The sequence below is a fragment of the Podarcis liolepis genome, assembly GCF_965112155.1.
Source record: "Podarcis liolepis genome assembly, chromosome: 13".
NCBI classification, from domain to species: Eukaryota; Metazoa; Chordata; class Lepidosauria; order Squamata; family Lacertidae; genus Podarcis; species Podarcis liolepis.
This window is the reverse complement of record NC_139573.1, coordinates 3,363,196-3,389,541: the sequence shown is the minus strand read 5'-3', so window position 1 is coordinate 3,389,541 and position 26,346 is coordinate 3,363,196. Positions and strand designations below refer to the sequence as shown.

General features: G+C 48.9%; 2 protein-coding genes across 2 annotated transcripts in view; both read left to right on the top strand.

Annotated features, from left to right (window-relative positions):
• Positions 1-26,346, top strand: part of TNK1 (tyrosine kinase non receptor 1) — a 104,913-nt gene that overhangs the window by 15,621 nt on the left and 62,946 nt on the right. The gene's annotated exons all lie outside the window — the stretch shown is intronic.
• On the top strand, positions 10,778-25,572 carry KCTD11 (potassium channel tetramerization domain containing 11). Its single transcript, XM_083472801.1, has 3 exons — positions 10,778-10,885; positions 18,089-19,195; positions 24,526-25,572. The coding sequence occupies exon 2, from the start codon at positions 18,111-18,113 to the stop codon at positions 19,104-19,106; it is 996 nt and encodes a 331-aa protein (XP_083328927.1). The 5' UTR covers positions 10,778-10,885; positions 18,089-18,110; the 3' UTR covers positions 19,107-19,195; positions 24,526-25,572.

Sequence of the window (26,346 nt, the reverse complement as noted above, 5' to 3'; positions counted from 1 at the left end):
TTTAGAATCATAGAATCATAGAGTTGGAAGAGACCACAAGGGCCATCGAGTCCAGCCCCCTGCCAAGCAGGAAACACCATCAGAGCACTCCTGACATATGGTTGTCAAGCCTCTGCTTAAAGACCTCCAAAGGAGGAGACTCCACCACACTCCTTGGCAGCAAATTCCACTGTCAAACAGCTCTTACTGTCAGGAAGTTCTTCCTAATGTTTAGGTGGAATCTTCTTTCTTGTTGTTTGGATCCATTGCTCCGTGTCCGCTTCTCTGGAGCAGCAGAAAACAACCTTTCTCCCTCCTCTATGTGACATCCTTTTATATATTTGAACATGGCTATCATATCACCCCTTAACCTCCTCTTCTCCAGGCTAAACATGCCCAGCTCCCTTAGCCGTTCCTCATAAGGCATCGTTTCCAGGCCTTTGACCATTTTGGTTGCCCTCCTCTGGACACGTTCCACTTGGTCAGTGTCCTTCTTGAACTGTGGTGCCCAGAACTGGACACAGTACTCCAGGTGAGGTCTGACCAGAGCAGAATACAGTGGCACTATTACTTCCCTTGATCTAGATGCTATACTCCTATTGATGCAGCCCAGAATTGCATTGGCTTTTTTAGCTGCCGCGTCACACTGTTGGCTCATGTCAAGTTTGTGGTCAACCAAGACTCCTAGATCCTGGCTTTGGTGAAAAGCCTTTGATAGTTTGGTACTGTCAGGTTTTTAATGTAAGATGTTAATTTAAAGACATGCCCATATTGTAATAATAAATCAGGGAAACGGAATCAAATCCTGGGTTAGGCCACTGTGTGCTTTGCAAGTGCGCGCCTCCTCACCTGGAGTGATCAGCTTGGCTGGCAGGCTTGTCAGAGTGAAGCCTTTCTTGCTAATGAGGGCTGTCCTAAATTACTGTTTTGTCTCACCAAAGGAGCACCCAGCTCTCTGCTCCAACTGCCTCGTGGTTTCAGGTGGAACCCAGCCAGGTGACCTGGCGTGCAGCCAGGCCTCTCAAATCTTCCTCAGGTATCGAAGTGATACAATACGCTAACCTTTATTGTCATTGTCCCATACAGAACAACAACATTGAAAAAATCTACATCAGACATTCAAAAACCAACAAGCCTGTTATCCCAGCCTGGTTAGCCCCCTAAAAACTCTGATACCCCATAATTGAATACAATATACTCCCATAGAAACTACCTCACACTGCGTTTAAAACCAAAATCGCATTTGGATAGACACTGTTTCTCAGGCAGCTATTCCTTCTTCCAGAAAGCGACGCGGGTGGCGCTGTGGGTTAAACCACAGAGCCTAGGACTTGCCGATCAGAAGGTCGGTGGTTCGAATCCCCACAATGGGATGAGCACGCGTTGCTCGGTCCCTGCTCCTGCCAACCTAGCAGTTTGAAGCACCTCAAAGTGCAAGTAGATAAATAGGTACTACTCTGGCAGGAAGGTAAACAGTGTTTCCGTGCACTGCTCTGGTTCGCCAGAAGCGGCTTAGTCATGCTGGCCACATGACCCGGAAGCTGGACGCCAGTTCCCTTGGCCAATAAAGCGAGAAGAGCGCCGCAACCCCAGAGTCGGCCACGCCTGGACCTAATGGTCAGGGGTCCCTTTACCTTTACCTTCTTCCAGAAGGCAGAAGCTGAAAGAGATCATTTCCGGGGTACGCACTATCCTGCGCTATCTCTGCAGCTTTCTTATGGCACCTGGAAGCATAGATTTGATCCAAGGTGGGAAGAGTGCACCCAGTTATTCTCTTCGCAGTCTTTACAACCCTGGACAGCGTTGTTTTTCCCCTAACCATGCAGCTCCCAAACCACACACACAGACCATAAGTTAATACACTCTCAGCAGTACATTGGTAAAATGCCGTCGACAGAAATTGTTTTTCTGGAGGATTCTCAGAAAATATAACCTCTGCTGTGCTCTCTTCATCGGGTCTTTGCTGTTTTCTCCCCAGGTTAGGTCATCTCTCAACTCCATTCCCAGAAATCGAAACACCAAGACCTGTTCCACACACTTCCCCTCAATAATAAGTGGCTGAATATTCAATTTACATTTCCTAAAGTCCACAATAATCTCTTTTAGTTAAGGAATAAGTTGTTTTTCCTGCACCACTCCCCCAACTGCTCAACTTCCTTCCTATAGTCAGCTAGGATGTCAGAATTCCTGCCAGGGATGGAGAGGGAAGTCTGAGAAGGGGAGAGTGGCTTTGCTGGAATCTAACCCTCACATAACAGGGACGGAGGTGGCAGTGCCTTGGGAGGAGATGGAATTGCGGGGGGTTGGACTAGATGACCCTCGGCTCCCTTTCGACTCTACAATTCCGTGAATGCTGGGAGTTGGAGGAGAGAGGAGAGGTCGAGGCAATGGAAGAAAAACGGTGAGGCGCAAAGATCTGGAGGCTGTTGGAGGATGGATGGCAGCTAACAGACTGAGGTTGAATCCTGACAAGACAGAAGTACTGTTTTTGGAGGACAGGGGGCGGGTGGGTGTGGGGGACTCCCTGGTCCTGAATGGGGCAACTGTGCCCCTGAAGGGCCAGGTGCGCAGCCTGGGAGTCATTCTGGACTCACCGCTGTCCATGGAGGCGCAGGTCAGTTGTCCAGGGCAGCTGTCTACCAGCACCATCTGGTGCGCAGGATGAGACCCTCCCTGCCTGCAGACTGTTGGGCCAGAGTGGCGCATGCTCTGGTTATCTCCCGCTTGGACTACTGCAATGCGCTCTATGTGGGGCTACCTTTGAAGGTGACCCACAACTAATCCAGAATGTGGCAGCTAGACTGGGGACTGGGAGCGACCGCCAAGACCATATAACACCAGTCTTGAAAGACCTACACTGGCTCCCAGTACGTTTCCGAGCACAATTCAAAGTGTTGGTGCTGACCTTTAAAGCCTTAAACGGCCTCAAAGGCCCAGTATACCTGAAGGAGCGTCTCCACCCCCATCATTCTGCCCGGACATTGAGGTCCAGCACCGAGGGCCTTCTGGTGGTTCCCTCACTGCAAGAAGCCAAGTTACAGGGAACCAGGCAGAGGGCCTTCTCGGTGGTGGTGCCCTCCCTGTGGAACGCCCTCCCATCAGATGTCAAAGAGAAAAATAACTACCAAACTTTTAGAAGACATCTGAAGGCAGCCCTGTTTAGGGAAGATTTTAATGTTTGATGTATTATGGTATTTTAATACTTTGTTGGAAGCCGCCCAGAGTAATAATAATAGTAATTATTATTACTATTATTACTATTATTATTATTATTTTCAAAAAGGACGGCCCCACGAATGTCTGAGGGATCGTGGGCTGGAAAATGATGTCTGTCTTAGTCATTGCAGCAGTATTTAGGGCTGTGCATTTTGCAGTCGCCTCCACCTTGAGTGTACAGATCTGGAAATTCAAGTGCCGCAGTTGGCTGACATCTTAAAAATAGCCGCACCAGCCTCAGATTTTACCTGCTGCCAAGCCGCCAAATGATAACTCACGTTGTGGGTGTGAGCAAACCTGCCCAAATCAACCCGGGCCGTGGCAAGTGGCGGCAAATCTGTGGCTAGCCGCCGAGGGTACGAGTTCAAATCCTGAGTACGTGCTGCAGGAAACGAAGCTGTGATGATGGAAGAGAAAACTTTTTCCTCCACTGCCACCCCGATCCTGTTTTTCTGCTCACCTGGGCTTGTTCCACCCTCGATCCAGTTTGTTATGTTTTGTCTCCTGCCTGGGAAACCAGGTTGGTGAGTAATTGGCGCGTGTTGTTTAATAACAGCAAGGAGTGTGGAACGCTGCCTTGGGAGGAGGAGGAGACACAGCCAAATGAGGCGGATCCTGGCATTGGTTTCGGTGGAGTTTGCACAAAGGGGCACGTAGGAGAGCAACCAATCTTCCTTGTCAGTGCTTTTGGGAAGGCTGGTTTGGAGCTACAAAGTAGGACTTGCTGATCAGAAGGTTGGCGGTTCGAATCCCTGTGACGGGGTGAGCTCCCATTGCTCAGTCCCTCTTCCAGAAAGGGACGCAGGTGGCGCTGTGGGTTAAACCACAGAGCCTAGGACTTGCTGATCAGAAGGTCGGTGGTTCGAATCCCCACAATGGGGTGAGCTCCCATTGCTCAGTCCCAGCTCCTGCCAACCTAGCAGTTCAAAAGCACCTCAAAGTGCAAGTAGATAAATAGGTACCGCTCCAGCAGGAAAGTAAACGGTGTTTCCGTGCGCTGCTCTGGTTCGCTAGAAGCGGCTTAGTCCTGCTGGCCACATGACCTGGAAGCTGGACGCCGGCTCCCTCAGCCTATAGAGCGAGATGAATGGGCAACCCCAGAGACGTTCGTGACTGGACCTAACGGTCAGGGGTACTTTTACCTTTAAGAGAGAGGGGCCCTAAGCTATAGCTTGTTTAGCTTATACATAAATCCGACACAGCCCCCACCCCATCCTCACCAGGCCTTGACCACCCACTCATGCACCCAGAAACTTGCTTTTATTATTACTGCAGTGGTACCTCGGGTTAAGAACTTAATTCGTTCCAGAGGTCTGTTCTTAACATGAAACTGTTCTTAACCTGAAGCACCACTTTAGCTAATGGGGCCTCCTGCTGCCGCTGCACGATTTCTGTTCTCATCCTGAGGCAAAGTTCTTAACCCGAGGTACCATTTCTGGGTTAGCGGAGTCTGTAACCTGAAGCGTCTGTAACCCGATGTACCACTGTATTATTAAATGGAATATCTGTTGTTGTTATTACCGAATGGAAAGCGAGGTCTTTCGGAAGCTCGGTTCCACCCACGACGCCACAGCCCTGGCTTTGCCCGGACTTGTCGTGGCAACACACGGCACCTTGGCGAAACCGCTCGAAGGAAGTCAGTGGGCAAAGATGGAATGGCACTCCCTTGAAGCACGGCAAGGAAGAGCCTGCAGGATCAGGCCAGTGGCCCTTTGAGTCCAGTATCCTCTTCCCACAGGGGCCAACCAGATGGGAAACCTGCAAGCGGGACCCGAGTGCGAGAGCCCTCTACCCTCTTGCGGCTCCCAGCCACTGGCATTCAGAAGCATTGATGCCTCGCAAGTGTGGAGGCCAAGCCGAGCCACTGCGGCTGGAAGCCATTGATAGTGTTTCATGCCAGCCCAACCACCGACGGTAAACCCCAAGCGTTCCAGGCTCAGCAGAGAATACCCACCATTAAAATGAACGTTTTACCAAAAATGCTTTTCCTGTTTCAGACAATCCCTGTGATTGGAGGGACAGGCTGCCTCAAAAATTGGCAGCGAGGCATCTCTAAATATATCTGGCAGGGGAAAATCCCAATTAACTATTTTTGTTGTTGTTGTTGAGTTGTTTAGTTGTGTCCGCCTCTTCGTGACCCCCTGGACCAGAGCATGCCAGGCACTCCTGTCTTCCACTGCCTCCCACAGTTTGGTCAAACTCATGCTGGTCGCTTCGAGAACACTGTCCCACCATCTCGTCCTCCGTCGTCCCCTTCTTCTTGTGCCCTCCATCTTTCCCAACATCAGGGTCTTTTCCAGGGAGTCTTCTCTTCTCATGAGGTGGCCAAAGTCTTGGAGCCTCAGCTTCAGGATCTGTCCTTCCAGTGAGCACTCAGGGCTGATTTCCTTCAGAATGGATAGGTTTGATCTTCTTGCAGTCCATGGGACTCTCAAGAGTCTCCTCCAGCACCAGAATTCAAAAGCATCCATTCTTGGGCGATCAGCCTTCTTTATAGTCCAGCTCTCACTTCCATACATCACTACTGGGAAAACCATAGCTTTTACTATACGGACCTTTGTTGGCAAGGTGATGTCGCTATTTTTTAAGAAGCTGTGTAGGTTTGTCACAAACTATTAATTGATATCAAAGAAAGAGGGGGATTTTCACTGTCAGGTTTGAAACTCTATTACGAGGCGGCCTGTCTCTCCTGGATCAGGGAATGGTGTACACTTCAAAATACAGACCACCTAGACCTGGAAGGACATGACAACTGTTATGGCTGGCATGCCTACTTAGGTATTGTGATGTGAAATAACAAATATTACCATTTACTTCTCTTTTTTCTGGCTAAGCCCTTTGTTTGTTATTTCAATAAAGCATTTATATTTTTTTTAAAAGAAAACAGACTGACCCTACAGCAAACCCACAAAAATGCCCTTGCTTAGAACAGGGGGATCCTACTTCCAGGAGCTGAACGCGGCCCCCACAGGTTTTTCTACGTGGCCCTCAAAGCTTTCATCACACAACCCTTCCTCTTGCGTAATCACACACACCCAAAAGCCATCCCTCCTCCAAACATTCCTTGAGGGTTTTTTATTTTGGGCCTGCTTTGAGTGTGACATTGAATTCCGATAACACCTCTGCGCTTGCTCCCTCGGATGTAGGGCAGGGAGGGTTGGGTTGGAGTGTGGGTGGAGAAACTAGGCTTCCATCCAGAGGCAAACATCTGCATTTATTACGCCACAGCCTTTTGCTTCTGCCCTGTACACACCTAGAAGGAGATGGCGCAGCCCCTGGGCTCTGAAAAAATATCCCCCATCCCTGGCATACAAGATATATATATATATTTAAAAGATATTTATTAAAGTTTCACAAATTATAAATCAAACACAACAATACAAACAAACACAAACAAGAAAAAAACAAGTATAATTTCAAATCCTTATTTTCTTAAAACTTACTTCACCGACCTCCTCATACCTCCCCTTTCTGCATTCCAATTTCAAATATTTAGTTCAGCAAATCCTCACCCTTAATTTTATCTAATTATTAACCTTTCTTTTCTTCCTGGCATACAAGATAAAAGCAAGCCAGAACGAGGCCTGCAACCTCTGTTTATTTATTTATTGCATTAATATTTCACTTTTTTTCCTCCACGGAGCTCAAGGCAGCTTCTATGATTCTCATTTAATGCCCGCAACAGCAACAACCCTGTGAGACAGGTCAGGCCAGAGGGAACGACTGGCTCAGTGAGGTCACCCGGTGAGCTTCACTCCCGAGTCGGGATTTGAACCCAGACCTATCCCTGGTTCTAGTCTTACGCTCCAACCCAAGGGATCTCAAATGGCGTGAGGGAAGTTCTGCCCTGGTGTGGCAGGAGCGGACGGCAGGGGCAGTGGGAAGATTCGAGGACAACCAAAGGAACATTTAAACATTTCAGCTTAGCAGAGCAGAGCAGAGCATCGTATCAGAATAATTTTGTTTATTTGCAGAATATGGATGGAGAGCTTTTCAAAACGAGAGCAAGAGCATCAAGTTGCGGGAGGTTGTGAACTCTCCTTCCTTGGAGGTTTTTAAGCAGAAGTTGTCTGCCCATCTGTCATGGATGCTTTAGTTGAGATTCCAGCATCGCAAGGGGGTTGGACTAGATGACCGCTGGGTTCCCTTCCAGCTCTACACTTCTACGATTCTGTGCTTCTAAGTGATCATGAGGACAATTCTAGTTGTGATCCAGAATCACCGTTCGAACAGAGTGCTAGAGAAGACTCGTTTATAATTATATTTTTGGAACGGTTAATGTTACCATGTAGCTGCCTTGTCTTATATTTTCTGATCATATTATAAAGGAGTTGTGTTGGATGTTACAAATCAAGCACTACTTGGAGTTGTTTATTTTTGTATTCCTTATCAATCAAAAAAATGAGCGTGGAGCGAGCAAATTTTTATTCTGAAAGTGTGGTCCAGGAAAAAAAAAGAGTTTGAGAACCACTGCTCTAACCACTATTGTTGTTGTTGAGTTGTTTAGTCGTGTCCGCCTCTTTGTGACCCCCTGGACCAGAGCACGCCAGGCACTCCTGTCTTCCACTGCCTCCCGCTGTTTGGTCAAACTCATGCTGGTAGCTTCAAGAACACCGTCCCACCATCTCGTCCTCCGTCTTCCCCTTCTCCTTGTGCCCTCCATCTTTCCCAACATCAGGGTCTTTTCCAGGGAGTCTTCTCTTCTCATGAGGTGGCCAAAGTACTGGAGCCTCAGCTTCAGGATCTGTCCTTCCAGTGAGCACTCAGGGCTGATTTCCTTCAGAATGGAGAGGTTGGATCTTCTTGCAGTCCATGGGACTCTCCAGAGTCTCCTCCAGCACCATAATTCAAAAGCATCCATTCTTTGGCGATCAGCCTTCTTTATGGTCCAGCTCTCACTTCCATACATCACTACTGGGAAAACCAGAGCTTTAACTATACGGACCTTTGTTGGCAAGGTGATGTCTCTGCTTTTTAAGATGCTGTCTAGGTTTGTCATTGCTTTTCTCCCAAGAAGCAGGCGTTTCAATTTAGAAGGAAAATCAACTAAAGCGTTGAGGATCATTTAAAAATAATCGCCGCCCCCGTTGTTCTGGATTTGAAAGGTGATCTGACGCCACCTGTTTACTCAGGGAGTAAATGGGCCTTCCTGAGTTTGCACAGGACATGATTCACAACCTCCTCCCTCAAGCTGACGAAAAGGGATCTTCCCCTTTTTTTCAACCCAGAAGAATATTTTTGATAGCCAAGAAACAGGACTCAGAAATCTCAGTCACTCCTGACGCCACTTCCCTTCAGGTTTTGCTGCGAAGGGAATAATTCATATTCTGGGCTCCCAAACTGATGCAATGGAAGATAAGCAAGGAATGTGGGAGAAGATATAATTAGATTCTGCAAACGATGCTTTGCTGCAGTCTTTTAGATCCCAAGCAGCCTGCGGGGAGTGTGGCCTCCTTTAATCTTCTGGCATCTTAGGCGAGAATGAGGTCATATTGGGTGGCGTCAGCAGGAGAGGAGTGGGGCTCGCGGAGGGCAGAGGAAAAAACAAGACCTTTCCCCCTTTCCTTGTGCTTCTAACAGGAGGTGCGCTGTCAGACACGACTAAAGGACTAAACAACCACCACTTTAGCTAATGGGGCCTCCCGCTGCCGCCGCGCCACCAGAGCACGATTTGTGTTCTCATCCTGAAGCAAAGTTCTTAACCTTAGGTAATATTTCTGGGTTAGCAGAGTCTGTAACCTGAAGCGTATGTAACCCGAGGTACTACTGTATCTATGTACTGGCTCACTGGGAAAACTTCAGAAATTCATATAGACAGGTGAGCTCAGCTCCTCAGCAGCCCCTCTGCCTGAGTGATCATCTCTGGCATCCTGATACCTGAGTGCCAGACAGGTAGCCATTCCAGAAATACCAAACCCAGATGAAGACAAAAGGGTGTGATTAACTAGGCTGGGAAATTTGTTGTTGTTGAGTCTTTAGTCGTGTCCGCCTCTTCGTGACCCCCTGGACCAGAGCACGCCAGGCCCTCCTGTCTTCCACTGCCTCCCGCAGTTTGGTCAAACTCATGCTGGTAGCTTCGAGAACACTGTCCCACCATCTCGTCCTCCGTCGTCCCCTTCTCCTTGTGCCCTCCATCTTTCCCAACATCAGGGTCTTTTCCAGGGAGTCTTCTCTTCTCATGAGGTGGCCAAAGTATTGGAGGTGGCCAAAGTATTCCCTACTGGGAAACAGGGAAATGTAAATATCTCTTTTCTTACACTTGATGGGTGTTTGGTGGAGGGCAAGGGGAACCATGGGGCAGGGTCCAGGATGCTCAGATTCCTGCCACCAACCTTCCCTTTCATGATGTAACTGTGATGTATCAGTGATGTAGTTTGGGGGGTGTAACATGGGGATTAGCAGCTATTAAAAGTTTGGGTCCTCTTTTGTTTGGGGCTTCCATCTTGTTCCACCTGGTGGCAGGTGGGAGTCCCGTCGCGACAGTCTTCAATCAAGACCAAGCCTACTGGCTCCTGTTTTGCTCTGGTATTCCTGGCTGGGGTCCTTGTTTTTTTTGTCCAAGGGAGCCCTCAGATTTCTCCGTTAACATTGTCCTCTAGTCCAAATCGACGGCATGTGGCTATCCAACCTGTGCAGACTCCGGGCTTCTGCCAAAGGCACTCTTCACATGCTCAGAAACACTGCTTTCTAACTTCATGAAAAGCAGAAAGTTAAGTGTTATGCTTGGAGAAGGGAGGGTTAAACCAACTGCGGAGATCCAGGAGGGAGTTTTTTATTTCCACTTCCATGGCCAGCAGCTCAAAGCTCAAACTTGCCCTCCATATTTCAAATATATATTTTATTAAATTTCCAAAAAGTTCACATAAACAATCCCATACATGATAGATTTTTCTTCTCTGTTTCCGATTTCCCTTCCCATTTCCCGTAATGTTTCCTTTTCCATTTTTTCTCTCGCAAAAGCAGCGGTATCTGGAATATGGGGGGGGGGTGCCAGGACGCCTGGGTCCCCTCCTCGCTTCTAAGAGACCCCTGAGAGCGGGGAGGCGTCGGAAGCGGCGGGGCCCCTGGATCTCCCCTACCTGAGCGCTGGAAAACCTCCCCTCCATTTTTCGAAACATATATTTGATTATTATAATAATAATTTATTATTTATACCCCGCCCATCTGGCTGGGTTTCCCCAGCCACTCTGGGCGGCTTCCAACAAAACACTAAAACACAACCTATTAAACATTGAATGACATTCCAAAAAGTTCACATAAACAACCCAAAACATGATAGCTTTTCCTTTTATTTTGCAGATTTCCCATCCCATTCCCTCCCCTCCATTTCCCCCCCTCTTGCAGAAGCAGGGGGGGGGGGTCTGGAGGGTCGGTGGGTGCCAGGACGCCTGGGTCCCCTCCTCGCTCCCGGATCCCCCATACCTGTTCTGGGGAGACGCGCGAGCCGCGACTCGCGGGGCGGGGGCGGAGAGAACGCCCGCCCCGGACGCCTGGGTCCCTTCCCTCCCTCCCTCCCTCCCTCCTTCCCGGGCGTCCGTCGGGGCGGAGACCGGCGCCTGCCCGCCCCCCCGGCCGGTCCCTCCCTTATAAAGCGCGGCCGGCGCCGAGATAAGCTCAGCTGCGCGCAGCGCTGCGCTCCACTTCCTGCGCCGGCACCGGGAGCCGCCCAGAGACCTCGCCTCTGCTCCAGGTACAGCGACCCCTCCGGCAGGATCGGGCCCCCCCTGTCCTGTTTTCCTCTTGGGTGGTCCTTCCCCCCCCCCTTAGGACACCCCCCCTCCAAAGGATCCCGCCCCCCAGGCGCTCCCAGGCCCTTTGGGGTTGGATAGGTGGGGGCCTTTTCCTGGGCTGAAATATTTCTAGTCCACCAGCCATCCCTGAAGTCTTTTCCTGGTACAGCCAGCCTCTTTCTGGAAGATCAGGTTTTTTAATTCTGTTTTAACAACTTATTGTGCTTTGATCTCATCTGTGCATTCCCTTCGGGTTGTTGTTGTTGTCGTCGTTTTAGATACAATTTATTCATTTTATATAACCAAAACAAAACCACACACATTCAGAAATCCACATCATATATCTTAATTGGCTTCGCTCCACTCTCCCTCCTGGTTCCATTATTTTATACTTATTCACGTCCTTATAATCTTATATCTTAACCCAATTTCAAAACCTTGTTCATGTCTTTACAAGCGACCTTTAGAAGTTCAACTCATGTAAAACCTATACACAAAGCTTACAGAGTATGCCATGAAAAAATCCCTTTTTGAAAAGGTTGTTTTTGACTGTACGTGGGTTTTTTGGGGGGGAGTGTCTCTCCTGGCTTGGGGAATTTTTTTTAAAAAAGAAGGTTCACAGGTTTGTAATAATAATAATAATTTATTTTTTGTACCCCGCCCATCTGGCTGGGTTTCCCCAGCCACTCTGGGCGGCTTCCACAGAGACCAAAAATACACTAAGATGTCACACATTAAAAACTTCCCTGAACAGGGCTGCCTTCAGATGTCTTCTGAATGTCAGGTAGTTGTTTATCGCTTTGACATCTGCTGGGAGGGCGTTCCACAGGGCGGGGGCCACCACCGAGAAGGCCCTCTGCCTGGTTCCCTGTAGCTTTGCTTCTCGCAGTGAGGGAACCACCAGAAGGCCCTCAGCGCTGGACCTCAGTGTCCGGGCTGAACGATGGGGGTGGAGACGCTCCTACAGGCATACTGGGTAGAGTTAGGAAGGGGGACCTCATGGGTCATCTAGTCCAACCCCCTTTCAATGCCAAACATGGGGTTCAAACCCACAACCCCGATATTAAACTGATCAGACCTTATTTCCCTTCCTCAGCTGAGTGCAGCGTTTGCCAACATGGCGCCCCTCCCCAGTTGTTTTGGACTACAACACCCAATACCTTGACTCAGCTTGGCTCAATTGTTGTGGACCTGCCCCACGAAAGTTACACCCTGAGCTCCTTGTCAAAACTCCCAATTTTATTGCAGGTTTCCTGTTCGGACCCCAAGCTAGTTGTATTGTATTGGAACCCATATTTCGCTCCGCCTCCTGTCCAAATAAAAAACATATTCCAAGCAGAGGGACTGAAAATAGGATTCCTCCAGCCTTACAGAGCTTCAACATTTAAATTGGTCGGTTGCCTAGATGAATTGTCTTCAAAACTTTGAAATCTTTGAGAAGGGAAAGTCAATTTATTTTGGGGGAAAGGTGATTAGTCAACTGTAAGGGCTCTCTGGGAAGGAAGTCACACAAAGGAACCCCCTTCTTGTTTATTTTACGGTATTTATACATGCCACTTAATCGATGAAAATCTGTACATGAAATCCCTTAATATGTGCACAAGAAAATGCTGGTAAAATCAAAACTTTACAAACAAGGAGATGTAAAATTTATTCAAAAAAGGAGAAGCCAAAATTGACAGTGTTAAAATGATACAAAGTGTGTATATATACATATCTATCTATCTATCTATCTATCTATCTATCTATCTATCTATCTATTGTTTGATGTATCACAGTATTTTAATATTTTGTTGGAAGCCGCCCAGAGTGGCGGGGGAAGCCCAGCCAGATGGGCGGGGTATAAATATATTATTATTATCTATAAAATAGAATTGTAGGGTCTTCTAGTTCAACTCTGAGCTAAAGAATCTGACAGATGGCCATCCAATCTCTGTTTAAAAACTACCAGTGAAGATTAAAAACCCTCCAGTCCGTAGCTCCTGCCCTATTGAATGCCCTATTGTCATCTTTTCCTTACACACTTGCTTCAGTTTCCCCCCTTTCCCTTTGTCGAAATTAAATAAAATTGCAAGTTCTCTGGGGCTGAGCTTCCACTTCTGCCTGGACTCTGAGATTGCCTGTGCAACCTCACATATTTGCAACCTTGAGGTCTAGAAACATTTTCCCCCTCTGAAAAAGAGAGAGAAAATAACAGCAGCAAAACAAGCAAGCAAGCTTTCCCAGAAGCCTGATTCTGAGGCCCGGACGTTGTCGGTGTTTGTGTGAGGAATGCGAAAAGTTCCCTGTGAATTTTCAGCGACATGATGTATTTATGTTTTTCAATGTTTGCTGCTTGGAGGCCCGAGCCGCAAAAAGTAATTACCTGTCTTGAGATGAAACATGCATGTGTCATAGTGAGGCGTCAAAAAGGACGGGGAAAATAAATGCATTCAGCTCTTAATCACTTCCTTGACCTCAGCTTCTTCTGGTCTATTTGTAGAATCTGCGGGGCAGGGCTGGGAACTCAAGATGTTGTTGGACTCCAATTCCCATCAGCCCCAGACAGGCGGGAGCCAGGGATTATGGGAGTTGTAGTCCAATAACATTGGGAGAGCCCCAGACAGGCTCCCACCCCCTCCTTTAACAACATGTTTAATGCGTCAGAATAGTTGCTTACTCATACGCCAAGGTTCAGATGGCGGCAAGCAAAACTACTGACTGGATAGAAAGTTTGCAGCGTTTGAGATTTTAGTTTAGAGAAAAGGTCATAGGCAGCGGGATGGAAGTTGATAAAACAAATGATGGGGAGCAAGAGAATAGAGGAAAGCTTTTTCCCTCTCTCATAACAATAGAATATGCGGACAACTGAGGAACGTGAACGTCGGCAAAGCCGGGACAGATACCAGAAAGTCCTTCTTCACACAGCGCATGGTTTAAACTGTGGAACTCCCTGCCACAGCAGGCAGAGACCAAATTAAAGGTAAAAGGACCCCTGACCATTAGGTCCAGTCGTGTCCGACTCTGGGGTTGCGGCGCTCATCTCGCTTTACTGGCCGAGGGAGCTTCCGGGTCATGTGGCCAGTATGACTAAGCAGCTTCTGGTGAACCAGAGCAGAGCACGGAAACGCCGTTTACCTTCCTGCCGGAGTGGTACCTATTTATCTACTTGCACTTTGACGTGCTTTCAAACTGCTAGGTTGGCAGGAGCTGGGACAGAGCAACGGGAGCTCACCCCGTCATTGCGGGGATTCGAACCGCCGACCTTCTGATCGGCAAGCCCTAGGCTCTGTGGTTTAACCCACAGTGCCACCCGTGTCCCACCAAATTAGATGGCTTTAAAAGAGGATTGGAGAAATTCATGCGTCCAAACCTCTGCGTCTTTCTCCCTCTTCCTTCCTGCGAGATGGTGTGCGCACACCTGTCAACATGTTGTTTGGTGCTCTGCTCCAGCAGCACCTGTAAGCGCCTCTCCTTGATATAAAATCGGTTCCTTCACCTCCCTCCGCCCCTCGACCCGTCCTCGGCCTCTCCCAGAGAGGTGGTCACGGGCACAAGACAGGGACCCACCCAATGCACTGGAGGTTGTTTTGGGTGCCACCAGACTCCTTGTTTTGTTGTTGTTTAGTCATGTCCACCTCTTCGTGACCCCCTGGACCAGAGCACGCCAGGCCCTCCTGTCTTCCACTGCCTCCCGCAGTTTGGTCAGACTCATGCTGGTAGCTTCGAGAACACTGTCCCACCATCTCGTCCTCCGTCGTCCCCTTCTCCTTGTGCCCTCCATCTTTCCCAGCACCAGGGTCTTTTCCAGGGAGTCTTCTTTTCTCATGAGGTGGCCAAAGTCAGCTTCAGGATCTGTCCTTCCAGTGAGCACTCAGGGCTGATTTCCTTCAGAATGGAGAGGTTGGATCTTCTTGCAGTCCATGGGACTCTCAAGAGTCTCCTCCAGCACCAGAATTCAAAAGCATCCATTCTTCAGCGATCAGCCTTCTTTATGGTCCAGCTCTCACTTCCAAATATCACTACTGGGAAAACCAGAGCTTTAACTATATGGACCTTTGTTGGCAAGGTGATGTCTCTGCTTTTTAAGATGCTGTCTAGGTCTTGAATAACTCAGAGAAGCTATGAGCTATGCCATGCAGGGCCACCCAGATGGACAGGTCATAGCGGAGAGTTTTGACCAAACGTGATCCACCTGGAGCAGGAACCGGCAAGCCACTCCAGTATCCCTGCCAGGAAAACTCCATAGACAAAGACAACTCCCTGTTTACTAAACCCAAAGTCTCCTGCTGTCTCCACATCCTTCGGCGTTTGTGGGCAAACAGTCTCTGCTCATGTTGCCAGCCAGCCGTGGCTATTTATGGCTGCTTGACGTGATGGCTGTGGTCTGACTTCACAGTTGCAGGCAGAATCATAGAGGTGCAAGGGACCTCCAAAGGTCATCCATCCCAACCCCCTTCAATGCAGGAATCTCAGCTAAAGCATCCATGGCAGATGGACATCCGACTCTGCGTCAAAACTTCCCAGGAAGGAGACTCCAACGCCTCGCGAGGGTGTCTGTTCCACTGTCAAACGCCTCTTGCTGTCAGAAAGTTCTTCCTGCTTCTAGATTCCTGCAGGAGGGAAGAGTTGCTCTCGTGTTCGAATCCTGATTGACGGTTTCCCTTCTGGGCGTGTGGTTGCCCCCTGTGAACAGGACGGTGGACCACTGGCCTGATCCCAGCAGGCTGTTGTTCCGCTCCGATGTGTACAACTCAGTCCACAAATTCTTCATTCTTGTTTTAAAATATTTTTATTCGGTTTTTCCAATTAATGTTTACATTCAAACTCACTCTCAGAGCTGCCCAAGGTCCCAGCTCACAAAGGACCAACGCCAGTTCGTTGTTATATACAAAAGTCTTTATTGAAGTTCCGTTTCGCTTTCACAACCGCAGCGTGCAGCTCTACGTCTGAAACTCTAGACCGCTGAAGCTCCGTCTGAATCTCCTCCCCCCAGACACCAGTTTAAGACCCTAGCCTTGCTCCACCTCTTCCTCCGCTCTTTCCTCCTCTGGGTCCGCCTGTCAGCTGGGGTCTCGCCCTTCCTAGACTCTTCTGACGCTGAGTCCCCTGATTCTTCCCCCTGCCCCCGGCGGGCTTTAGGACCTGGTTCCCAATCCGGGCTTTCTGCTGTCCCGCGCGCCTGTACATTTGAACTTGGCGCGCGCGCCCAGCCACCAACCTTCCTCCTGACCGTTACACTGCTCCTGTCACTGCTTCCCCCTTCGGGGAGGCTAGCTGGACTTGACCTCCCCTCCGTTCCCCCACTCTCCAATAGAGGCGTGGTCAGTCTCGACTCATCTTCTCTCCCTGCTGGAGGAGACGCTGGCCCTGCCCCATGGGACTCTTCCCCCCCACTACGCTCTGGTGGGGAAGCTGGTCCTGATCTCCAGCTGCTGCTTTGGGAGTCCCCGCTGGCCCCCCTTGCCCTGACCATCGGCGCCTCCTTCTGGGAATCTTCTGATTCACTGGAGAGGCTCATGGAATCTCTCGGGTCACTGCTATACTCCCCTACGCTGCCCTCCGATTCTTCCCCTTCGCTCTCCATTTCCTCTCTCCCCTGTGCCTCTGTTCCTGAGGCCCTGACACTCACATACAGTCATACCTTGGGTTACAGACACTTCAGGTTGTGTTTTTTCGGGTTACGGACCCGCCGAAACCTGGAAGTACTGGAATGGATTACTTCCGGGTTTTGGCTGTTGTGCTTGCGCAGAAGTGCTAAATTGCGCTTTGCACATGCACAGATGCGGATTCCGAATGCTGCGGGTTGCGAACGTGCATTCCACATGGATCACATTGGCAACCCGTGCGTCCACTGTGTAGATAAAAACAAATGCAAGATTCTTTCGAATCTGTAGACTTCTGCTGCATATTTTACATCATCCGGTTAATTATCCATTACTGTACATCGAAAGCCTTTGTTATATTGCAAGTGTTATTTGAGTCCTGTTAAAGAGTTCAGTTGTTTACAGTGTTCTTCCAAGTATGATATAATTTTCCCCTACTCTTTATTAAAGTTTTGGCCTGATTTCTGATTATTATTTTTGCGGCCTTTTTCGCCGTCTCTGAATAGTCCAGGTTTCCTCAACCTCAGCCCTCCAGATGTTTTTGGCTTACAACTCCCGTGATCCCTAGCTAGCAGGACCAGTGGTCAGGGATGATGGGAACTGTAGTCTCAAAACTTCTGGAGGGCTGAGGTTGAGGAAGCCTGGAATAGTCAATCAGTTTGGTCGGCCATTCCTCTCAGGTCCCTACCTGGGCGTCTTTCCATCTCTGGGCTACAAGCGTTCTGGCAGCTGACATATTTACCTGGCAGGCGAGACGCCATGATCACAAATGCTTCTTTCGCCAGGTGAAATCCCTCCTTCGCAACTTTCCTTACATACTTTATGACCACTGCTCTGTAGCAATTGTTGTTATACATTCACCGTATAGGTGGGTTTATGAAGCCTTTCTGTATCCTTCTGCTGTGCTGAAGAAGAATTTCATGAAACCGTGGTTATATCTGGAATCACTGTTCACCACGTCTGTTTGCGGACCACTTTGGCAGCGTTGGACGTCATAAAACAAATCTTTGCGGCTTGTTTTCACCAGATACGATTCTGACCTATTGCTTCTTTCAGAGACTTGTACAGTGGTACCTCAGGTTACATATGCTTCAGGTTACAGACTCCGCTAACCCTGAAATAGTGCTTCAGGTTAAGAACTTTGCTTCAGGATGAGAACAGAAATTGTGCAGCGGCGGCGCAGCAGCAGGCCCCATTAGCTAAAGTGGTGCTTCAGATTAAGAACAGTTTCAGGTTAAGAACAGACCTCTGGAATGAATTAAGTACTTAACCCGAGGTACCACTGTATAGTCTACAAAGATTTTCAGAGACTTAAAAGACTTATATTTATTTGGTTCTACGTTTTCAAGAGAATCCATCCAGAGCACACATTTTGTGACTTTCAGAGATTTATAAGATTTCTGTTCATCTGGTTTTCCAGAGAGTATATATTTCATATTCTTTAATGTTCTGAATAGATTATATAAAGAGATTATATTGACATCGTATTGTTGTACTCGGTCATCCTGTTGCCTTTGGATATTACTGATATTTACCTGGCAGGTGAGCCACCTTGATCACAAATGCTTCTTTCGCCAGGTGAAATCCCTCCTTCGCAACGATGCCGGGCACCTGCGAGGCCCCGGGGCGGACGCCCGGCCTGGTGACTTTGAACGTCGGCGGAAAGCTCTACAGCACCACCATGGACACTCTCACCCGCTTCCCCGACTCCATGCTGGGTGCCATGTTCCGCGGCCCCCAGCCGGCCCTCACCGACAGCTGCGGCAACTACTTCATTGACCGCGACGGCAAAGCCTTCCGCCACATCCTCAACTTCCTCCGCTTCGGCCGGCTGGACCTTCCCGAGGGCTACGCTGAGCTCTCCCTCCTGCGGGCCGAGGCGGACTTCTACCAGATCCGGCCGCTCCTGGAGGAGCTCCGGCGGGTGGAGGCGGAGCGCTGGCGGCAGAGGAGGAACGCGGTGCTGCACGCCGACGTGGACGTACGGAAACGCCTTGTGCACTTCAACGTCCGCCGAGGGCCGCAGAACTACGAGCTGAGCTCCAGCTGCCTGCACATCTTCACGGCCAACGTTTTCTGCACCGATAAACACTTCTTGGCTTTGCTGCGGAGGCGGCTGGGCCAGTCTGGCGGTGGCGTGGAAGAGGGGCATTCTGGGAAGGGTGTGGGACAATTCTCTAGGAATACGGGCTCTGGCACGGTGAGGGATTCCGTCGTCGGCAACGGAGATTTCAGAGAGCGGAAGGGGCAGCTGGGCAGTTCGGGGACCGGCGGTGAGCTGGGGATTTGGCCGGGCGACTCCACGGACGAAGACGAATCGGACGAGGAGGCGTGGGACTACTCCCCTGTGGACACCAAGACATGCCACCACCTTTGCCTGGAGTGGGCGCCACGCCCAGCCGAACTTCCGGTGACCGAGTACGCCAAACAGAAGCTGCAGCCTCTGGCGGTTGGCGGGCGGGAGGTTCGTACGGGCCACGAGTTCCTGGAGGAGGTGCTGAAGGTGGCGCTGGCGCAAGGCTTCCGCGTGGATTCCGTCTTCCCCGACCCGGCGGATATCCTGAACGCCCGCTCTTTGCGGTTCGTCCGGCACTGAGCCTTATGTGACCAAATGCCGGGGGCGGGAAGGGGGAGAGTAGCAGCGCCGCGCGAAGATCAGCGCCGTCTTAAAGGAAGATGGAGAGGGTAAGAAACTGGAGGGGACGAGTTCCCATATATATATATATATATATATATATATACACACACACATTTTTATTCGGATGCGGGTGGCGCTGTGGGTTAAACAACAGAGCCTAGGACTTGCCAATCAGAAGGTCGGCGGTTCGAATCCCTGCAACGGGATGAGCTCCCGTTGCTCAGTCCCAGCTCCTGTATACACCATTTATTCTTATTTTTTCCAAACAAACCTCAAAGTGGTTTATGAAACGCAAAATGAACTTTTTGCCATTCTCCCCAGTGAACCTGTCTGTTCTTGAGATCCTTGGGGGGTACCATTTTTTCAGTCTCTTGACCCTCCCAGGGACATGGGACAGGGCCTTCTCGGTGGTGGCTGCCCCCAAACAACTTTGGAACTCCCTTCCGAGAGAAGAAAGACTTGCTCCCTCCTTGGCCAACTTGAGTCACGGTCTCGGCGGTGTGTGTGTGTAAGGCAAAATATAAATAATAATAATTTTTTTAAAAGAACTATCTGTGGTCCCTTTACAGCCCTTGGGTATACCGTATGTAATATTTCCTTCCCCTAAATCAGAGATGGCCTCTGCAAGGCAGGGTCCTCTCAAGTCTGGGGAAAATATTTCTGAATTTGGACGCTGAAATCCCGGTTCCTCAAACTGCGGTGGATGTTTCAGAACAGTTAGACGGGAGCGAGACGGAGGCAAATTTGAGAAAAAAATTAAGAGGCCGTGCGGCAAATCAGTAACTTTCGGCAGGACTTGGATCTAGGTTCAGAGTTCAAAATATCGGCAGTCAAAAGTCAGAGCAGGAAGCCAAGCATTCTCCCTGCTGAACAATGTTTGCATAAGAATACTGTGGACACTCGGGTTGCGAACGTGATCCGTGCAGGAGGCACGTTCGCAACCCGCAGCGCCCACAACCTGCAGTGCTGCGTCTACGCATGTGCGGGTTGCGATTTGGGGCTTCTGTGCATCCGCAAAGCACGATTTAGCGCTTTTGCACATGTGCGACCGCTGAAACCCATACGTAACCCGTTCCGGTACTTCCGGGTTTCGGCAGTCCGCAACCTGAAAAAACGCGACCTGAAGCGTCTGCAACCCGACGTATGACTGTAAATATATTTTTTTTAAAATTAAAAATTGCCCAGTAGCACCTTAAAGGTAAAGGTAAAGGGACCCCTGACCATTAGGTCCAGTCGTGGCCGACTCTGGGGTTATGGCACGCATCTCGCTTTATTGGCCGAGGGAGCCGGCGTACAGCTTCCGGGTCATGGGGCCAGCATGACTAAGCCGCTTCTGGTGAACCAGAGCAGCGCACGGAAACGCCATTTACCTTCCTGCTGGAGTGGTACCTATTTATCTACTTGTACTTTGACGTGCTTTCGAACTGCTAGGTGGGCAGGAGCAGGGACCGAGCAACGGGAGCTCACCCCGTCGCTGCGGGGATTCGAACCGCTGACCTTTTGATCAGCAAGTCCTAGGCTCTGTGGTTTAGACCACAGCGCCACCCGCATCCCACCTTAGAGACCAACTAAGTTTGTTCTTGGTACAGTGGTACCTCAGGTTACATACGCTTCAGGTTACAGACTCCACTAACCCAGAAATAATGCTTCAGGTTAAGAACTTTGCTTCAGGATGAGAACAGAAATTGTGCTCCGGCGGCGCGGTGGCAGCAGGAGGCCCCATTAGCTAAAGTGGTGCTTCAGGTTAAGAACAGTTTCAGGATAAGAACGGACCTCCGGAACGAATTAAGTACTTAACCCGAGGTGCCACTGTATAAGCTTTCATGTGCATGCACACTTTTTTCAGATAGTATAAGTATAGTAAGGGAATGAAAGGAATAATAATAATAATAAATTTATTTATACCCTGCCCATTTGGCTGGGTTGGAATGCTCAAAGCGACCTCATATGGAGTCACACCAATTGAGCTTAGTGTTGTCGACACGGCTCTTCCCTTAAGAGGGAAAGGAACTTTGCACGTGTGCAGTGGTACCGTTGTTGTTCCTGAAAGTGCTCGAGATAAATTTCTGGCTTGTCTCAGAGGCCGGATACCAGGGAGCGCTGACTCACCTGGGCGAGAGTGTTGCTAGGATCTGGGCGTCGCTTCCTCCAAAGTCGGCCAACCTGTCTTTACCAAAGGGAAGGAGGGGGCCGGTCAGCTGGGCCCCTCCCAAGCCCAAGCAAGATGAGCTGGTTGTGTTTAGTGGGTTTAGCTGCAAGGATGGGGGTGGGGAGTCTGGGCGATAGAGTAGGACTTCCACCTGAATTGTGGTTCCATTATTATTATTATTATTATTATTATTATTATTATTATTGTTATTATTATTCCCTTCCATCTATGAACTCTGCTCACTCCGCAGCCAGGCCAATAGCCCTTCTAGTCCACTCTTCTCAGAGTGGTCAACCAATGGGGGAACTCCCAGGCAGGATTTGAAGCCAGGATCCCTCTTCCCCTCTTGCGATTCCCAGCGGCTAATATTCAGAAGCATTTCCTGACTCCCAAACGAAGTCCTTTCCCCGTGTGAATTTCTCTGATTGTCTTTGAAAGCTGACCATCTCCGCTTCCTGTGGCAGGGAGTTCCACAGGTCAATCATGTGCAGCCTGGAGGAAGACTTCCTTTTATCTGCTCTGCATCATCCAGCCTTCAGCCTCGCGTGATGTCTGCGAAATCTAGCGTTATGAGAGAGAGGGAGGAGAACTTCTCTCTTTCCCCGCGCCAGGCAAAATCTTATAAACTCCTGCCATGGTTGTTCAAACTTGCCTCTTCTCCATAATAATAATAATAATAATAATAATATTTATACCCCGCCCACAGGGCCAGATTTAGGTTTGATGAGGGCCTAAGCTACTGGAGGTAATGGGGCCTTTTATATGTCCTGCTGTCCTTTGTCCTTTGTTTTTGGGGTTGAATATATGCCATATGGTCATTTATGGACCGAATAGGTATCTAAAGCCATTTGCACTTGTTGCCAGGCAACCAGTCCATGCAGAATGTCGGCACCCTATATATAGAAAGGATCAAACCAGGGATATTTTAGGGAGCATTTCTTACATCATAGGAGCCCACACAACACAAAACACTGTTGCTGTAGGCAGGTATTTTATTTGTTTTTTGTCTTATATTTGGGAAATGTACATCCAGTTTTTTCCCCTTTAAATTTTTTTGGGGCCCCCAAGAGAGTGAGGCCCTAAGCTATAGCTTGTTTGTTGTTGTTGTTTAGTCGTTTAGTTGTGTCCGACTCTTCGTGGCCCCCTGGACCAGAGCACTTGGGAGAAAAGCAGTGACAAACCTAGACAGCATCTTAAAAAGCAGAGACACCACCTTGCCAACAAAGGTCCGTATAGTTAAAGCTCCGGTTTTCCAGTAGTGATGTATGGAAGTGAGAGCTGGACCATAAAGAAGGCTGATCGCCGAAGAATGGATGCTTTTGAATTCTGGTGCTGGAGGAGACTCTGGAGAGTCCCATGGACTGCAAGAAGATCCAACCTCTCCATTCTGAAGGAAATCAGCCCTGAGTGCTCACTGGAAGGACAGATCCTGAAGCTGAGGCTCCAAGACTTTGGCCACCTCAGGAGAAGAGAAGACTCCCTGGAAAAGACCCTGATGTTGGGAAAGATGGAGGGCACAAGGAGAAGGGGACGACGGAGGACGAGATGGTGGGACGGTGTTCTCGAAGCGACCAGCATGAGTTTGACCAAACTGCGGGAGGCAGTGGAAGACAGGAGTGCCTGGCGTGCTCTGGTCCAGGGGGTCACGAAGAGTCGGACATGACTAAACAACTAAACAACAACAACAAGCAGGGAAACTGCCTTTCTTCATCGGAGAGTTGCTCCCTCCCCTTGACTGTTTGGGTTGGATTTTTTCCAACTCTTAACAATCTCTGTTTTGAGGCGAGGCAACCAGAACTGTGCATGTCTTGTTCCAAACAGGGGGAGAGATGGGTTGAGGTGTGTCAAGGCGAACACTGAGCCATTCTGGCTCTCCTATCGGCGTCTTGAGAACTCGGGGTGGTTGCAGAGTGGTACCTCGGGAGGCCAGATGGCTGGTGGGGAAGTTGATCTTTGTCTTTCTGGGATGACAAGCAGGCTATTGTATTATGGGTTGGCTGCTCCCAGAATGCCACCCTTTGTTATGGGTCTGTGCTGTGGGGAGCTCAGTTCAATGGGGCTCACAGTCTCTCTCTCCCTTCTGCTCTGGTCGAGATTTATTTCCTTTTGCAACAGCCACGACAACAGATGGAAATTGAAAGGTGAAAAGCGTTCCAGCTATAAAATAGGCACGCGGAATGAGTATCGTGGCGCGTGGGTTTGAATAACAAAGTGAAGAATATTCGTGTTGTCCAGTTATCAAATTGAGTTATATGAAAAGTGTCAGCCTCAGCTTTGGGTTCCCAGACAGACTACAAATCCTATCATTCCTAGCCAGAGATGATGGGAGTTGTAGCCTAAGAACATCTGGAGACCTGATAGACAGGCTCCAGTCCTTTCTGAAATCTCAAATTATCCCTATTTTTCCCCTGTTATGATAGCCATATTCCAGAGGGAGTGTTACCAAGTCTCTGGGATAAGATTTGGGACTGTTTTCTGTTGAGCTGCAATTCCTATTTGTGCTGCCCAGGTCGCACATAAGACCATTATATATATTTTTGACAACATATCTACATCTGTGTCATCAAAAAAGCATCAGTAATGTTAATTTTGGGCAGCAAACAATCTTTTTCTTTAGTACAGTGGTACTAAAGAAGGTTAAGTACTTAATTCGTTCTGGAGGTCTGTTCTTAATCTGAAACTGTTCTTAACCTGAAGCACCACTTTAGCTAATGGGGCCTCCCGCTGCCGCCGCGCCTCCGGAGCAAAATTTCTGTTCTTATCCTGAAGCAAAGTTCTTAACCTGAAGCACTATTTCTGAGTTAGCGGAGTCTGTAACCTGAAGCGTATGCAACCTGAAGCGTATGTAACCCGAGGTACCACTGCAATATTGATCATATCTGTCAAAATTAAAGTGATGATATGTGCCAAGTTTATCGCAACCCCTCCAGCAGCAACGGAAGAAAACATTTTAGACTTTTGCAAAGGAGTGCAATGCCATCTGTGTGGTAATTTCAAGGAGTTTTTCCTAAGGCAACTGGAAACGGATTTTAAGGGTCGTTGTTCCATCCAGCTGTTTTTGGACTACAACTCCCATCATCGCTAGCTAACAGGACCAGTGGTCAGGGATGATAGGAACTGTAGTCCCAAAACAGCTGGAAGGCCAAGTGTGGCTATCACTGGGCTGGATCAGCTCTACAGCTCTATGATTCCCAAAGTTTAACAGTCTCTTTTTTATTCTTCTTCTAGGTTTTTATTAAAGTTTCCTGTGCCTTCGGCTTCCAGTTCCCACAGCTGAGCTGAATTTCTGGGGTTCTCCGTCCTGCCCCACCTCACCCAAATCTTCCACCTTAGAACCACAGCAACCAAAAGCCCCACAAAGGGGAGAAGGGGCTGAAGGTTGGGTTTTGAAACACAAAAGTGCATTTTTTGGGGGAGAATCATCGCCATGCAAACAGGCATTTGTTAACGCTTTTCACTGAGGACACTTTGACGTTAGGGTGAAACAGGCTACCTCCTGGCTTTAGCAATCGTGTGCCTTTTGGAAAACCCCAAAAGCATTTTTTTTTAACACTCACAAAATGGAACCTTTGAGGGTTTCTCAGGAGGTGGGCCTGGAGTCTTAATGATGAAACCGGTTTCAATCTGGTTTGGTTTTGCAAGGAGCACTGTGGCTTTTTGAATTTAGACCTGTTATCTTGTTTCTGACTGCCTTGTAGATATATATATTTTTTAGACACATCAACACTTCTCAGGTGGTGGGAATGTTGGCCACTGCCTAGGCGAGCCTTCGCCAAACTGGCGACCTCCGGACTACAACTCCCATCATCCTCAGTGTCGTGCTGGCATGGCATGATGGGAGTTGTAGTCCCATTCGGCAGGCCGCCATTTTGGCAAAGGCTGGTCTAGCAGACTTCCTGGTTGCTAAGGGGGTAAAAACTTCACATTTTCCTCTCGCATCATTCCCTCGACACGAGAACATCTGGATAGTTGCTTTTCGAAGCTGTGTTTCGGTGGTGGTGGTGGAGATGCACACCCCCTCCTTCGGAAACCGCCTGGGCCTGTTGGAAGAAAAATATTGCATTTGCCACGGTGTTTCTCAGCACACCTGGAGATGCCCCCATTATTCTTGGTGCCCTTTGTGTGGTCTGTATTATTGTCGGTTAGAGAGCCAAACATCTGTTTCGGGATAAGAGTCACTACCATCCTCCTTCCGCCGCTGACGGTGAGCAGGTGTGTCGGCCTCGGAGGTTGACCGCGGTGTCGCAGTACAATAAAGCTTGCTTTTTAATAAAAGTATACAGACTTTGGTGATGATGGGGGTGGGAATGGAGGGAATTGGGTGGGAATTCCCAGAAAATGCACACTTTTGTTTGTGGACAGGGGCGTAGCGTGGGTTGTCAGCACCCGGGGCAAGGCAAGTAATTTGCGCCCCCTAACCCGTGGATTTGCACCCCCTAACCCTAACCCCCAGATGTTGCGCCCGGTGCGCCCGGCCCCCCCTGCACCCCCCACTCTATGCCACTGTTTGTGGATGTGCAGAGAAGCGAATGTAAAAATAAATTCCTGCCATATTAGGCCATGTATCTCAGCACCCTTGCAGTAGCTTTAGAGCAAAACAACAACAAACCTATGGTTACGTGAAACATAATAAACACACAAGACGTAACAGGCTGTACTTTTGAATAAGTAAGGTATACTATTCATAGTATCAAATTGTAGATTTCAACGGAAGTCTCGCAAAGTTCAACAAAAAAAGCAGAAGACCCAGTGGATCAGTTCATTCTCTAGTCTTTTGGTTTGTGAACATTTTTCGGAAGCCGAACGTACTCCGTTTTGAGTGTTACGCTTCTGATTTGAGTGCCACACTTCCGTTCTGAGTGTTACACCAAGGTCTGCCTGTTTTTGCTATTTATTTTGCATTTTTGTGGCTCTTTTTTTGTTTTTGCGACTGTGTGGAACCCAGTTCAGCTACTGATGGATTGATTTTGTGACTGCAGGACATTGTTTATTGCTTTCGTGTTATGGATCAATGGTCTCGTTGGAGAGTAAAATTCATGTTTAATTGCT